Raw genomic sequence first — 15,360 nt, forward strand, 5'->3', positions numbered from 1 at the left:
GACTTTAATGGTTGGGATTTGTCCAGGTCTTTCAGTGAATGCCATTTGTAGGACCCTTTATGATTTACTCTCTATTTTATACATGACACAATGCATGTTGATAAAAGATGGGTAGTCCATTATTTTTCAAATTTACAAAATGTCCTTGTATATATTGAGAACTCCCTCCAAAATACAACATCTTTGAATGAAATGTAAGTTTTACTACAACAAAGATATCTATTACTTTTAATCATTGTCTCCCATCACTCTACCACCTTGTTTTTCCCCCCAAGACCTTCGCGGTGCTCACATCATTTTTATGCCGAAACCCGCTTGATACAGCCCGGCCGTTAGAGTTTAATAATGAGATGGGCTTTTAAGCGTGCTTCCTGGTGGTGAGGCTGGCGGCATCTATCTCCGGATGCTGTAAATGACATTTCTTTCTTCTTGTTTATCTACGTGAAACAATTGGATAGCCGCATCTTGCCCTTGGACGGCTCATCCTGGCCTTGTCAAGGGCGCACCTCTCATCAATCACGGCAAGTTCAAAAAGCGACTCACTGGGGACCTTAAGAGGAGAATCAAAAATAAATAAATAAATAAATAAAGCAGGGGTAAAAAAAAAAACAAAAAAAAATGCCCTGCATGCAGGATGCCTCACCAATGCCTGACCCAGGGTTTTTGTACTTTGCAGTCCACTGCGATACGTTCTAGTGCAATTCTATCAGCATTTTTCTCCTTCATTTCAAAGTTGCTGAAAACAACACTTTGAATGGGAAGATGAAGTATGTCCTTTCTCCTGCGTGCTATCTCTCGCCACCCTTGCCCCCCCCCCCTCCCTCCTGTCTGCCTACATACACACCTCATTTAATTCAAATAGAAAATCTAAGCGGAGGGAAAAGGAAAAAAGCGCCCAGCTTGAGCATTTTTCCCGTGTTTCCTCTGTAATAAATCACCGGGCATTCTCTCTTCATCAGGATAGATATCACTTGTACATGCCCCAGCATCCATCCTGGGATTCTGACAACACACTCTTGTTTTGCGCTGAATAGGCATTACTTTGAGACTGAATTACGACGGCCTCTGCTATCAGCTCGTAGGCAAAACAGCCCACCATTTGACATGTGGCGGCACACAGACTAAGAGATCGTCCTCAGTATTGCAAAAGTGTCCACTGGCCTTGATAGAATTGCTCCCATATATCATTTAATAGCTGTAGATGCCAAAATATGGGTTGCAACTGATGTCCTGCACACATCAATCAGTGGCTGTGTACACGGAGGCTGATATGAATTCCCTAAATAGCTGCGCACGTATGTGAACAGCGTTTAGCCTCTTATCTCGCAGGACACAAAGGATAGCCTCAGATCGATTACGCGAACATTACAATACGGGACATTACAAACTGAATATGGAGTGCTGCGGCTCCTGAGGTTGCTTACATGTCCCGGCTTTCCCTTTTATTCTCGGTCAATTAAGTGTCCATTCTGCTCACCAGTCCCGCTGCAACTGATCCACAGTTTCATGGCTACATTTACTGCTTTTCCATTACAAACAAGATCAAGCTGCAGCTGCGACTCATTTGGGTCAATGGGAAATGAGATCAGTAAAAACCCAGGCAGCATATGGCAGACAGGGACAGGTGACCATACTTTGCTGACAGGCCAAAGACTGGTGAAATGAATGCCCCCTATAGCCAGAGATCAGGTGCTTATATTTAAGGCTACCAGTTGCCATACGAACAGAGTCAAGTTCTCCTAATCCCCGTGGTCCTGACACCTCTTTATGCTTTCAATTCGTCAGGATCCGCAAATTCCTGTATAATTCCTTTACAGTGCATTTTCATACATTCCTATACCCGGTCATTACAGAGCTTTGAAAGATAGTTGTCCTGATTCAGAGAAACATGAGTACAGCGTTGTGAGCTACTATGGAAGCAGCTTGACTCTTCACATGCTGTACATCACAGGTTTCCAATATATAAAAAAATAAACAATATACTGAAAGTTGAATATTTTGTGTTGATGTGTTCAGAACATGACACAGAATCCAAACCAAATAACAGCTTGTCAGTGATATGAGATAATCTTTTCTGTTCATGGAAATCCCTCTGGTTCATTCAAACTCACGAATATAACAAATATTCTATGAGACTTTTTTTCTGATCCCATCAACTCTATAAACTTCAAAAATAATATGTATGTTTTAAACATTAAAACGAAGGCACAGTATTAATCGATCTGGAAACATTTATAAAGGCTGCTTAAAGGGGAATTACCTTTTTTACAACCTGGACCTTATTTCTGGCATAAAAATACGATCGTTTACTCACCCATGCAACTTTGGTGTCATTTGAAGTCGTTCAGATGATATTTCGATCCCCGTATATCCATATAGTGGGAGTGACTGGGGCACTGAAACGCAGCCTCTAAATAATGCATCATCTGCCGCCCAGCTCGTGCATTTCACCAATATTTTGTTATCGTACGCTAGTGCTATTCCCCGTTGAGGACGTGCAGTGGTTTGTTGTTCTTTGGCCAGCTTATCCTCTCTCTGCCTCCACATCGTCCTTTCAATGAGTTCCTCATCCGTATACTCTGGCTCAAAACGGCAAGGACATCCATCATAAACAAAGTCGTTGTTCACAACCTCATAATCGAAAAAATATTCAGCCATGTGGCAAAAAACTAGCAGTAGCAAATTGGAGGGTGCGTGGGGTGCGTGGGGTGCGCGGGGTGCGTGCAGCACTCAGAGATGACATCATCCAGGTCAGAGGTTAGTAGGTCAATCTACAGGCCCCGGATGATGATAACAGGTAACTTTGGACTCAACGGGGAATAGCACTAGCGTAACATAACAAAATATTGGTGAAATGAACGAATTTCGCGGCAGATAATGCGTTATTTAGAGGCTGCATTTCGGTGCCCCAGTCACTCCCACTATATGGATATACGCGGATCTAAATATTGTCTGAACGACTCCAAATGACACCAAAGTTATATGGGTGAGTAAACGATTGTATTATATGCCAGAAATAACGTCAAGCTTGTAAAAAATGGTAAGTTTCTTCTATGTCCATTTGTGATCCAGATAAATTTTTGGGTTTAGCACCTCCGTAAATGCAGACGACGTAAAGAGAATAAATGTTTCTGCTTAGGAACAAGCTGAAACTTCCAAAGATGTGTCTTGGGGAGGGATTCCTGCTTAAACTTCAACTGCATGGGAGAAAATTGAGAGATTAAATATATACTTTCCGTATACTTTCATGTTTGTTAATATGCGGTAGTACTGGTGACATGATAAATTAATATAAGAGATAAGATTTAAGATGTAAGTATTTCAATTTGTTACTACCAAACCAAAACTCGACTTGATGAACCTGATTATTTTAATTTCATAGCACTGTGAAACACAAAATGCTCCACGACCTCAGTGAACCCCCCGAGGACTCTCACAGTCACCTCTTTAGTGCCTTCCCTCTTATTCCCGGTGGAGCTATATGATGCTGTGACATTACAGTCCTAGAACAGGGCATGTTCCTTTCTGTCCTTTCTCCCTAGAAGGTACGCAAGGGAACATTTATTAATACGCCCTGTGCAAAAAAAAAAAAAAAAAGAACATGTTGCGTCTCCACATGAACCTTTATTTGACATTATCCAAAACAATCACAGAAGGAATCATACCCTTGCTGTTTTCACCGGTCACATGGATTTCTAAAACCTGCCGGCCCGTCTATAATGGACAACACTTCATAAACTGCCCCCGTACAGCGCCTTCTGTTAGACATTTGCAGGCTCTCCAGCTTCTTTGTCAGCCTGTTCATGCAAATCTACGGCGGGATCGGCGAAATTTGCTCTCCCTCAGAATAACATTTAAAACTCAATAAGCCGGTATCACTGTTTATTACACCAGACAAGGACAAAATAGGGAAGGGGGGAAGCTCAGAACTGTATTTGTGCTGATAATCTAAATTATGTTCTATGTTCGGTATAGGAAGGGCAGAAAGACAATGCAAATGCTGACATAATCAACAACCCCTGCAAAGAAGCTGAATAGTATGAAACAGCCCTGTGCACTACAGTACAGACACTGCAAATATGACTTCCAGAGCAGTACACTTTAAGAGTTCGGTAGACATTAAAAGTGCTTATAGAGATCCCGTCCCTTTCTAGATGTCTTGTAATATATATAAAAAAAATAATCATAAAAACAACTCTTTGCTCCACTTTGAGAAACTTCCCATGTGGTCAGAATACTGCACATATGTATGGGCTTACCTGTTCTGTAACAGCTGGAATGATAGCACTATGTAACATCCTGGTTGAGAGAAGTAAAACTAAATAACCGACTGAGCTGATGCTTACTACTGATTATCGACCAACACGTACGCCTAGTTTTTCATGATATACCCACCAAAACAGCTAAGCGCTGGTTAAGTGTCTGGTTTTCCTGCACGATAAACACAGCAAGATGTATGTGTACTTCAATCAGTTAAAGAGCTTCAAAACCATTCGCTGAGTGACTTCTCATTTAACGTTTCATGTCTTGCGAGTTGCAGTTTAATGTAATCCCATTAAATGCTGTCGTATGTGCTCGACACTGGAAGCAACTCCCGTTTAACGATCTACACAATGATGTTCATTTGCGGCAGTTAAAAGCTTTTAATGAAAATCAGATTTCGGTAGGAAATCAGACTCTGCTGGATTGGCTAATACTATTAATTTCTTTAGCCCGGTTATGTATGATATGCTGAAGTGTTTTCTACAATGGAATGGTGATTTAAAAATACATTCGCTGTATGATTACAAGCCCATCTCAAAGTCATCCGTTTCAAAAGTGCTTGCCTCAGAATCCCTCCCGGTCATTTGTCGACTGTGTTTAGTGGGTGGGTTTTCAGCTGCTCTTCATGATCAGCACTTACCAGCCATGTGAAACTTCAAATTAATAAAAACTAAAATCGGTGCATCTATCAAATCTGCAGTGCTGGCCGTGGATAAATTCCCTGTTAACACATTTTGCTTCACCACAGTTCAGAAATGTCCTGCACATGCTCAGCGGGAAGAATGGCACGTCCGCAGCCTTTGCGGCATGTCACCTTTCATGCTTTGTTAATGGTGGAAGCTGTGATCAGAAAACCCATTCCCGGGACGATGACAGCTTGATGTGAAATATGTCCTCCAGAAGGACGAATGTGAGAATGAGGTGAGAGCCGAGCCGGGTCCTCTCATCTCTTCCGACGGACTCGGCGTTTGCTTGTTTTTTAATTTTTTCTAGTTCAGATGGAGATCGATACAGTGAACTGCTCTCGGTGCAATCTTGACCTGGTCCGCACGCTGGTGGCCCATTATTCAACATGATTCCAGTTCTCATGTATGAATCAATAGTGGTAGCAGAGGCAGTGTCAGATCACCCTGCCCTTTTTCCTGACCGACAGCACAAAGTCCACTCAGAGCGGTCCATGACACCTGCTCGCGGAAGTGCACAGATTCTTCCATGTGTAGAAAAGATGCATGTTAACACAAACCAGGTGGCCTATTTCAATGAAAGTAGTTGGCATCCATTTCGTGGCTATAGTAGTGTTTTCTTAATTCTAGAAACAAGACCAACTGTACAGAGAAAGACAAATGTACCATTTATCAGAAGAACTTCAAATGCTATGCTTTGATGTAGCTAACACTAAATATGCTGTAAATCTGATTGTTAAATGATCAATATACTGTGCATGCCTGTCTTTATCACAAGCTAAAAATAAAGTGAACTGCTAATATTTGTAAATGCATTAGGACTGGTTAATAGTTAAACTGGCATCTTATGAAACTGATTTAGCTAGGTCATGTATTTCATTACTCCACTTAATAAATTTATTCAGATACATTTTACGGGTCATTGCTTTTATGAAAACCACTTCATCACACAGCATGTTGAGATCACGTGTCACAGAATCTGCCCTGTGCCTTTCAAAGGGTTTGCAGACACCAAGGTGGACCGTCTTATCCAGGATAGGCCCTGTTTGTAGTCGAGATTTTCCTGAAATGGCAGACAGCTTGACAGAGAGGTAATCATTTCATGCCGAGACGCGCAAGGTCTGTAGCCCTCTTGAACGGCTTCATGTATGTGCAGGCACGCAAGACTGTGTAAATGAGACGCAGCATGAAAAGATGATATGGAAATATAAACATTTTCCGGAGAAAGATATGCACATATTCAATGGTTTTCTAATTGAAATTTATGGGTTTGTGTGACTAGTTGTGACATACAGTATATATTGAGGCAAGATACAGTATATATGCCCAAAGACCAGCTTAATGTAGTCATAGATGGTTGTACTCATGATAAGGAGGAAAATGTCAGTGATAAAAGTAACAAAAACTAGCAGAAGCCTCTGTGCAACAGATTTTTGGGAATCTACATAAGTGTAAACTACTACAATCAAATTACACTCAAAATGGCAACCACTGCAGGCACCATCACTGCTGGCATAAAAGATCCTATTCATCCTTTTCTAGTTCTGGTAAAATTCAAGACTGCAAATTTGATGTAAAGTGAAGAGGACACAAGTGGGGTTTTTAGCACTCCCTTGTGCGCGATTGGAACTATTGTGGATCTCTTGTTATGACAGGTCTGTGCAGCTTGTGGTCAACAGTAGCATGAGATGGTGCAGAAAACATGATAAATATCAGAAAGTTACTTCTGAGAAAGACTGTTGATATTTAAACTCTACCGTCAAACCAACTAGTTCCCCCAAAGTAGTGAACGTCCATTGCCGAGACAACAACACAGACAAACATGGACATTAGCTAGGTAGTGGTACTGCAGTACTGCGGCTACTCTAGGTAACACTGCAATAACAGATCATGGTTCTGTGAAACAAAGCAAAACTAATGTTCTCCATTTATTTTCTTCCAATGCACACAGAGAACAGACTGATAGCTGACCTTGAGGAACTATTTGCTGAATTTCACCAAAAGTGATTTGCTGAACTCAACGGACTGTTTTTCACTCCTCCTTGTTTATGTTGGGCCACCAACAGGCAAGTGTTCTCAGATGAAAGGTATCCGTATGATACTTGTGTATTTTCTCGATGATTTGCGATCAATCGCAGGGTAGGTACAGTCATGCTTGTCCCCCACAGGGTGCGTCCATCAGATAATGTTTGTGCATACATCAAGTACACAGTATAGGACAGCCTATGGTCATCTTCTATCAAGTCTCTATTCTGCTGTACAACCGTACATGATAGTTCACAGCAAACACACTGTCTAAGGTGCACAAAACCTCATAGCGAGAGTATATAGCAAGTGATCCAATGAAGTTGCAATTCCTGTACTTTATCTCTGTATCATGTACCGGTGCACCTAAATGTGCTGGTTCAGCGCTCTATCTCACCTGAGGCCAAGGAGAGGATGCGATGGCTCACAGGTATTTCACAGTTCATATCATGCATGTCCACAGAGACACCACGAAAAGCACAGGTCAAGTAGGATCTTGGGACCGGTTGTCTCTTCGATGGCTGCTACGTCTGTGTTGTCCCACAAATCTTTCTGTTTTCAGGTATAGCCCAGTATTTACAAGGTTCTTCAGCATCTGATCCAGCTTTGCAAGGTTCTCTACCTGGAAACCCTGCTAATCAAAATGGAGTAAAGGTGCACAGGGACATGAGGAATACCTTGAGACACAGTTGCTGTTGTTCACTGGAAAATCACTGACACAAACACCAGGCCTAGGAGACCTAACCATTTGTTTCCTCAGCAGGTGATTTTTACCAGTGTTCTTTTATTCTGTTAATGCAGATTCCTAATGAGTGAAATAATTATTTGATTTAATGGAAAACCTGCAGAAGATTGGTTATCTATAACACCAAGATGGGCTACATCTTCACTAAGTGGTTGCTCCTAAACAAATCCTTGTGCATTTAATATTGGGCTCACTGATATGTTGTGGATCATCCTCTTGGGAAAATGCACACACCTAGTCAAACTAAATTACTAAAGATACCTCATCCCTTCTATATTTTTCTCCTCATGTAAGGGTCCCTCATGCCACGACTCAAGTCTGGAATGAGGTGTAGCCTCACCTTTTATTTACTAAGTGTGCCCAGAACCTCTGATAATCTTGGTATATGGTGGTTTGCTATTGACTATAACATCCACAAAAAACAACATCCGTCAGTGCTTACCAGCATGAATGGATGCTGGATTACATGTCCATATTTTCTTGTAGTTGAGAAGAAAACCAGCGTTTTTTTTTCCAAGTCACCGCCTAGTCCCTAAGAAGCAGAGCACTTTCTTGAAAGTCAGAGAAGGGGACTCCCCCAACAGAAGGCATCGTCATTACACCTTCAGAAAAACACTGGCATTAGAGAATGTCATCAGACTCAACACAAACGCCACAGTGCTCTAACAGCCGGTGCAGATTTGCCACACTAAAGTCTCCCCTTACTTCCTTGAATGGCTGCAGAATTTTAAACTACCAAGACCTCTTCTTGACCGTGGCCTCGTCTGCTGTCCCATAATCAAGACTGCACGTCCCAGTTTCCGCTTACACTCTGTCCAAGGTTTAGCTCACTTTCCTGACACTCCCAGTCTGGGCCGTATCACCATGAGACCTGTCTTCCTTTTAATCCTAACACATCCTCACACCTCTCCTTGAATCATATGCTTAAGCAGGTGACACGATCGTCACTTAAAACAATAATCCCCAGGATCTTCAGCCCCAACATAAAATTTTCATGTTTAAGTCATGTGAAATTTACCAAATGCAATCTATACCTTGAAATCACAACAACTCTTTTGTTTATATATGGGATACATTTCATCAAAAACCATTTGCCCATCCTCCTTGGTCAAAGCTTGCTTGAATATCTATAAAAATAAAGCTAGAATACAAGAGCCATTAGTGAGCGAGAACATGAGGCTGACTAACTTAAATGGGTTTTGCCCTTATTTCATTGTGGTTCAATATTTTATGGGAGAGGATGAACCTCATGACCACTGAGGCAGTAAGAATGCAAACCGTAGTTACAGACGCCACTGAAATGCGATCGACTAGCAATGCGATCAACAGTGGATCTTTAAAACTGACCACAATGGCTTCGGCTTTCACTCTAAACAAAAATCACTGTACATTAATAGAGTGAAACCTGAAAGCAGAAAACCTCAAGTTAATGACAAAGGCCCGCTATGCTATACAAACTCAGGCATATTAACTCCCATTGCAGCCCATCTTTCACTACAGCAGCAATTCGACATAGCCACGTTTTAAATCACGTTTAGTTAAGTGGTAGGAATTGGAATCATTCTGTTTTAATTTTACAAAGAATGACCTATCGTTTATATAGAAGCTGAATGATTCAAAGCAGATGAAGAAAAAAAAAAGCATGTGCTTTCCTCAAAAACACGACTCTCTCCTTACCGGGTCTGCAGTGCTCTGGTTACCTTACTAAATTTAAATCTATGTAATGCATCATTCAGTTTATGTGGAAGTTGGGGTCGATGATTCAGCTGCGTGACCATGAGCAGTTTGTTAGGATGCTACAAACCAAAGATATACACCATTAGGAATCGGAGCATTAGTCAGAGAAGAGGATGCACGAATCCACCAGTTTAATGCAAGAATTTGTAAATTGCAAGAAGATTCCAATTAGATTCCCTCTACACTGCGGGATAATGTTATAGCTGTCATCTTGACCATTTCAGAGCTTTTATCTTGAATTTCAACTTGCCTCACAGATGAGTGGAAGATTGCAGAATGGGCTTTTTGGCTGCATACGCTGATGGTAAGATCAAGACTCAGCAGCAAAACCATATGGCATTGCTCTTGGTAACCTCTTTAACCACAATCTCTTTCCATCAACTCACACCTCTGGGCTGGTTTCTGTTTCAAACACGGGTGTCGGCCAAGTTATTAGGAGCCGCGCTCGGTTCCCTGGATCGTGCCAAATTAAAACCCTCTTTGTTGAGTCTCCAGCACTGAAGGTCGTCAGCAGTTGTGTCAAGGCAGAAGTAGCTGACTGATGTTGGAAATATCAAGACATGATGGACTACAGCTCCCTGGCCTGAGGGTGAAGCTCAGCTACTCTCTGCCTGGGATGCTCACTCTTTAAAACTTGCTGTACCCACTTCAGCACATTCACAGTCTTCTGGAAACTAGCAGCCAGCAAAATGTTACCAACACACTGTGGATATTAATGATCATTCAATTTTGAATTAGAAATGTCCAGTGATATAAATGAAAGCAATACTGCTGCATGATCAGTGTTAATCAATTGTTGAATGATTTAAAATGTGGCTATGTATGGCTATTTCAGATTGTTTGGTAATTCATTCATGGACAAGACGTGTATTTGGATTCTCTTTTGAATTATTATGTATGATATTATAGCAAACTGAAGTATTTTTCAATTATCTTAAAGCTGTTTGAAATCCATCTTCTTCTTTTTTTTTTTTAAATCATTTTGGATCTTTGACTGCTAGATTAACCAAATTTGATCAGTTCTTTGTTCCATTCGCTTCTTTCATCCGCTTTGACTTTTAGAACCGTTGCGCTATAAAGCTGTTGCTGGTGAGATGGACAATAAAGCCGCGTTCCTCTCTTTAAAGCATTTTAGATTCGTTAAAATCGCTGCCAACGGTTATGAAAGCGCTAATTGAAACACCAGAGGAAAACAAAAAACACAAAAACTTGGCATTTGCTAGAAACCAACTACACAGCTATGGGGCTACATAAATGGGGCAGCAGAGGAATGTGTGAATATGTTACGGAATAGTTGACTTTGAAGCACTGCTTTGTTTGCATATGAGTGATATTTCACTTTTTTTTTTTTTTTTTTTCAAATTCCACAAATGAAACGAGCTGCAGCAGTAAATGTCTGTTGAGCATTACAGGTTTGTTTCAGCCGCCAGAAAAACGATAAAATGACTGACATTTCTTTCCCGCTCACTCTCATTTTCTTTCTCTGAATCCGTGAAACAACTTCAGGAATGGCAGGACTCCAGAACACAGAACGGAGACTTTAACCTCAACTATAACATATTTTCTTTTTACAATGGCTAACATCAGGCTAACGCATCTTGGCACATAAGTCTTCACCAAGGCATCTGCTTTTGGCAGTGCACCCAACCAGAGGAAGGTTATATGAGGAGGAGGCGCACCTGCTATATGTTTTTCACTGCTTGCTCTGATTCTCATCAAGCGTGGAGTAGTCACGGGACGGACAAGCTGCTGCCTGCAGCGTGCTTAAAAAAGACGCTGGTGATAGCTAATAATAATAACATCAGACAAATAATGCCAATAAAATGCAAATGTAGGCAGATCTGAACCATGCTCAATATTCACACCAGACTGCCATTGAGATTCTGGAGTTCGTTTGTCATGTTTTTGTTTCACGTTGTCCAGATTTGTTTTTAGAAAGTTTATTTTTACAGTAAGAAAGAAATATGGTTCATTATTGACGTTGAATAACCAATTGTTCCAGTATATTTGGAAGCACAAAATGGTGACAAGAATGACATGTTTGTGTAGAGTGATGCATGATGTGACCCCAGTAAACAAAAGGATTTGAACATGTGAATTTTGTAAGCCATTTTAGCCGTGACAGCGCTTGCAAAATTAACTGATGATAGATACTGTGTTTGCATTTGCTCTTGTCACCCCGTTCAGTTAACATGCCCTGTCAGCCTCCTTCGCTTTTGTTTTCCGGCCATAACAACTGGCCATATTAGCTTTGCAATGTTCTTGACAGTACGCTATATACCAGAGACAATACACCTTGTGCTGAACTACAATCTTGTACACCGTGCTGAACGGGAGTCATCACTGTGACTGTCAGCCATTGTTGAGTTATGACGTCATTAGTTAGTGGCCTTGCACAGGCCGGGCCCCTAGTGTCAAAACAATCAAACAGGAGCCATCCTTTTGCTATTCTCTCCGTACACTGTAGCTATACTCCGACTCGCCAGTTCATTAGGTACACTGATGAAAACCTGTGCTCAATCTTAGCTTGATGAAGGTTATAGTATTTAACAGTATATGATTTAACTGCGTTTTTATTTTGTGGTACCATTGAATTGTATTGTGTTGCACTGATGTACGTTTCTATTATTTTGACAGCCCCCATTTTAGTTAGAGGGCGAGGCTAAATAACAGAAACGCTTTAATTCAATCCAGTTAACAGCACCACAAACTACATCCTCCAAAATGCTCATTGACTTGAATCACCAGCTGAACATTAGAACAGTGATAAAGGAACATTTAGGGCAGGACTGTTTACATTCACTTTCTCTAGTGTACCCAATGAACTGGCAAGGGAGTGTAGATGCCATACTACCGTCGCAAGTCATGAAATTCATCTCCCAAATTCTTGCGAGGCCTTTATTTTTAAATGAAAGTGTGCCAATCTTTAACAAAAAGCTCGTGTAATAATCAAGCGTCCGGCTATTTTTAGTGCTTGACATGTATTGTTATTAATAGCTTCAGTAAAGCCATCAACAAAATTGCCTTACACAGTTGTCTTGTCCCTTATGTCATCTATTTTCAGCAACTGTCAACATAAACATTATTCTAATGATTCAGATTCATAATATGCAATAAGCGCAAATGGAACAATGTAATGCATGTAATCAGAAATCAAAACAGTCACTATTGTTTTAAAAAATATATAATATATAGTGTTTGACTGCTCTTCACCATCTGTTGCCCTAATTCTCAAGGAGCAGCCATCTTCGATATGTGAATGGATGCATAGTAATGACATGGTAGCAGCCACTTCAAAGCTCTTCCCTATATTTTGCCACCGGCCAGGTCCTCAGATTTTAGAAGGATGACTGGTAAATATCATCATGCCCAAAACCTTGACTTGAAAATACCCTTGGCGGCGGAGCCCGAGCCCTGAGCGCCAGATCCAATCACAGCACCTACCTCCAAAATCAGGCCTTAAACGGATGTCATATCCCTTCAGCAACTTGTCCACGGTGGTCTTGGCCACAGACATTCCGGTGCTTCCAGTGGAGGAGCTGAGGACAGAGACCACAAGCCATTTTTGAAGCAGCAAACACAGGACTGGCTGTCTGATGCTCCTGTCACAGACATTTTGTGTCTCCACAGCACACCTACAGTACTACGAAGAATAGAAATGATTACGGCACGTACTCTGTGTTCGCAGCATTAATGACAAGAATGCCACTCTTGAAGAGAAAGCCCTTACGTCACTGTGGCGAGGGGGAATTAGGATGTATTAACCAACACCTAACATACTAATAAATCCAGCCATGCATCCCACTTCCTCCAAAATAAACATAATTTATCAGCTTTAGTCACATTCTCTATTTTAGACCACCTCAGTTATAATCTTACATTCTTGACTGTCACCACGTAACAGTAAGAACGCAGTTTTAATCAAAACTAATATCTCACTGTAAAGAATTATAACTTGCGGGTACATTCTAAGTCAGTTCTGTTGTCATGGTGAACATTTAAAAATGTGTTTTTCTTTTATGCATTTTCCCCCTTTTTGCCTCACCTACATCATATTTGTCTTGTCAGTAGTGGGGGTGTGATGATGATACACCTGTCGAGCATTGTACTGACGTCAGCACTTTGAAAACAACACAGCTTTAAAAGTGACATCGACTCCAGCTAGTTTTATACACCGTGGTGTATTTAAATAGGGCTATAGCACAGCCTGCCATTATGCTGTCTGAGGCCTTGCAGGTCTGAGTCTGGAGACAGACTATCCCCAGGAGGAGAGTATAGCCGGCTCTAGTCTGACTGACACCTATAACATTGGTGCCATGACCTGCATCACCTGACTGAGACCAGCTCTCCAGCTGAGGTTCCTCGTTACAGGGAGGGTGCAGAAAGGGGGGAGGAGGTGGGTTAAAATTGCTCCCTTGGCAGGAGAACTAGCCCTGGGCTCAGCCAGGGAAGCACTGTTCAATTAGCTCATAGGTAGTGCAGCTGTTCATCAAGCCGGCCAGCTACAAGGCTTGTTGGTCCGACACCTGAGAGCATCCTTATGAGGGGATACCAATGCACCCCAAACACATGCGCCACTTTCACCTGGTTTTAATTTGAAATTATTATGGAAGCGAAATGTCAAGAAGTGCATCTCTCAGTGAGTCTGTATAGGCTGCTGCAGAACAGGGAAGGAAAAAAAAGGAGTAGGCCGCAAGGGATGCACATCAGTGCCTTTATCATCAAAACAATACAGGAACTGATGGGGAGACTCTGACTGAGATGATGCTCATGAAGATGTGAGCTGTAAACATTAAAAAAAAAGAGCTCATGTGAATCTCATAGGCTGACTCTGAGCAACATGAAGATGACGACCTGCAGGGACTGTTTATCGATTTTGTTCGATCTGGCTCCGGTCAATAAAATGGACAATTAAAATTATTACATGGATTCTGAAAATACGTATGACTTAGAAAAATAAGTAGGCTGATGCTGGCTGAGTGGATCCAGCACAGTATACATCTGTAGCTGCTTACCACAGCGTGATCAATCGATGATGTGCTGATTGATCCCATCATCTAATCATCACTTAAACCTACGACAGCCTGCTTGGTATTTTGTGCAGGATCGCAGTGAAAGAAGTGGCCCCATAAAATCGCACACATACGTATATCCCCATTTTGATATCGGGAGAAGGTTTCACAATAGGCATGATATTGAGCACGCGCATGTTTTTACGCTCGCGCGCACTACAGCTCCGTCTAATAGAGCATATATCGGCAGCAATGCCCCTAATAAGTAGGCCTGGGTACCCCGTTAATGCCATTTGCCACATCTCAGCCTCTTATTGACCTGTGGCCATGTCTATCTGGGTTTTTTTTTTTTTTTTTTTTTTTTTTTTAAGATCCAAGCCACATTTCCTTACCTTTGAATAAAGCATGCGAAGGACAAAGCCGCCAGAACAGAGAAAATTCCACATAATTTATCTTCTTGACGACCCAACATCTCCACAAATCCTTATATATGTAGTGTCTATAATCCAACCAGTCCAGTGGTCCTCCCGAAAAATGCACAAAGTAAAAAGTGGCAATCAAATAAAAAATAATTGCCTTTTAAAAATGTCGAATAAACTATCCTACATTTACGCATGCGATGTCTTCAATAAAACAGGCTTCTAGGTTTCTTCTTTTTTTTCCAAATAAAAAAAAAAATCTTGTAATTGGCCCCCGCTGTTTTCTTTTTTGTTTCTTCTTCTTCTTCTTCTTCCCAAGCTATGGAAATCCGTGCAGGTCACAGAGCCCCTCGACCAACACCAGAAGATCAGACATCTTGCTTTAAAAAAAAACAAACAAAAAAAAACAGCACACACAATACTTTTAAAAGTGATGACAAGTATTCTTTCCCCTTAAAAAAACAAACACTGGCATG

At 41.3% G+C, this 15,360-nt stretch overlaps 1 protein-coding gene across 1 annotated transcript in view; it reads right to left on the reverse strand.

Annotated features, from left to right (window-relative positions):
- The window catches only part of gabrb4 (gamma-aminobutyric acid type A receptor subunit beta4), a gene marked incomplete at both ends in the record, with an annotated part of 49,321 nt that extends 34,384 nt beyond the window's left edge, over positions 1-14,937 (reverse strand). The window contains 2 exons of the mRNA XM_084564192.1: positions 12,898-12,992; positions 14,858-14,937. Coding sequence (XP_084420318.1) covers positions 12,898-12,992; positions 14,858-14,937 — 175 coding nt within the window. The remainder of the gene's footprint in view (positions 1-12,897; positions 12,993-14,857) is intronic.
- Positions 14,938-15,360: the final 423 nt, after the last annotated feature.

Source organism: Chelon labrosus, assembly GCF_963514085.1.
Source record: "Chelon labrosus genome assembly, chromosome: 17".
In the NCBI taxonomy this organism is placed as follows: domain Eukaryota; kingdom Metazoa; phylum Chordata; class Actinopteri; order Mugiliformes; family Mugilidae; genus Chelon; species Chelon labrosus.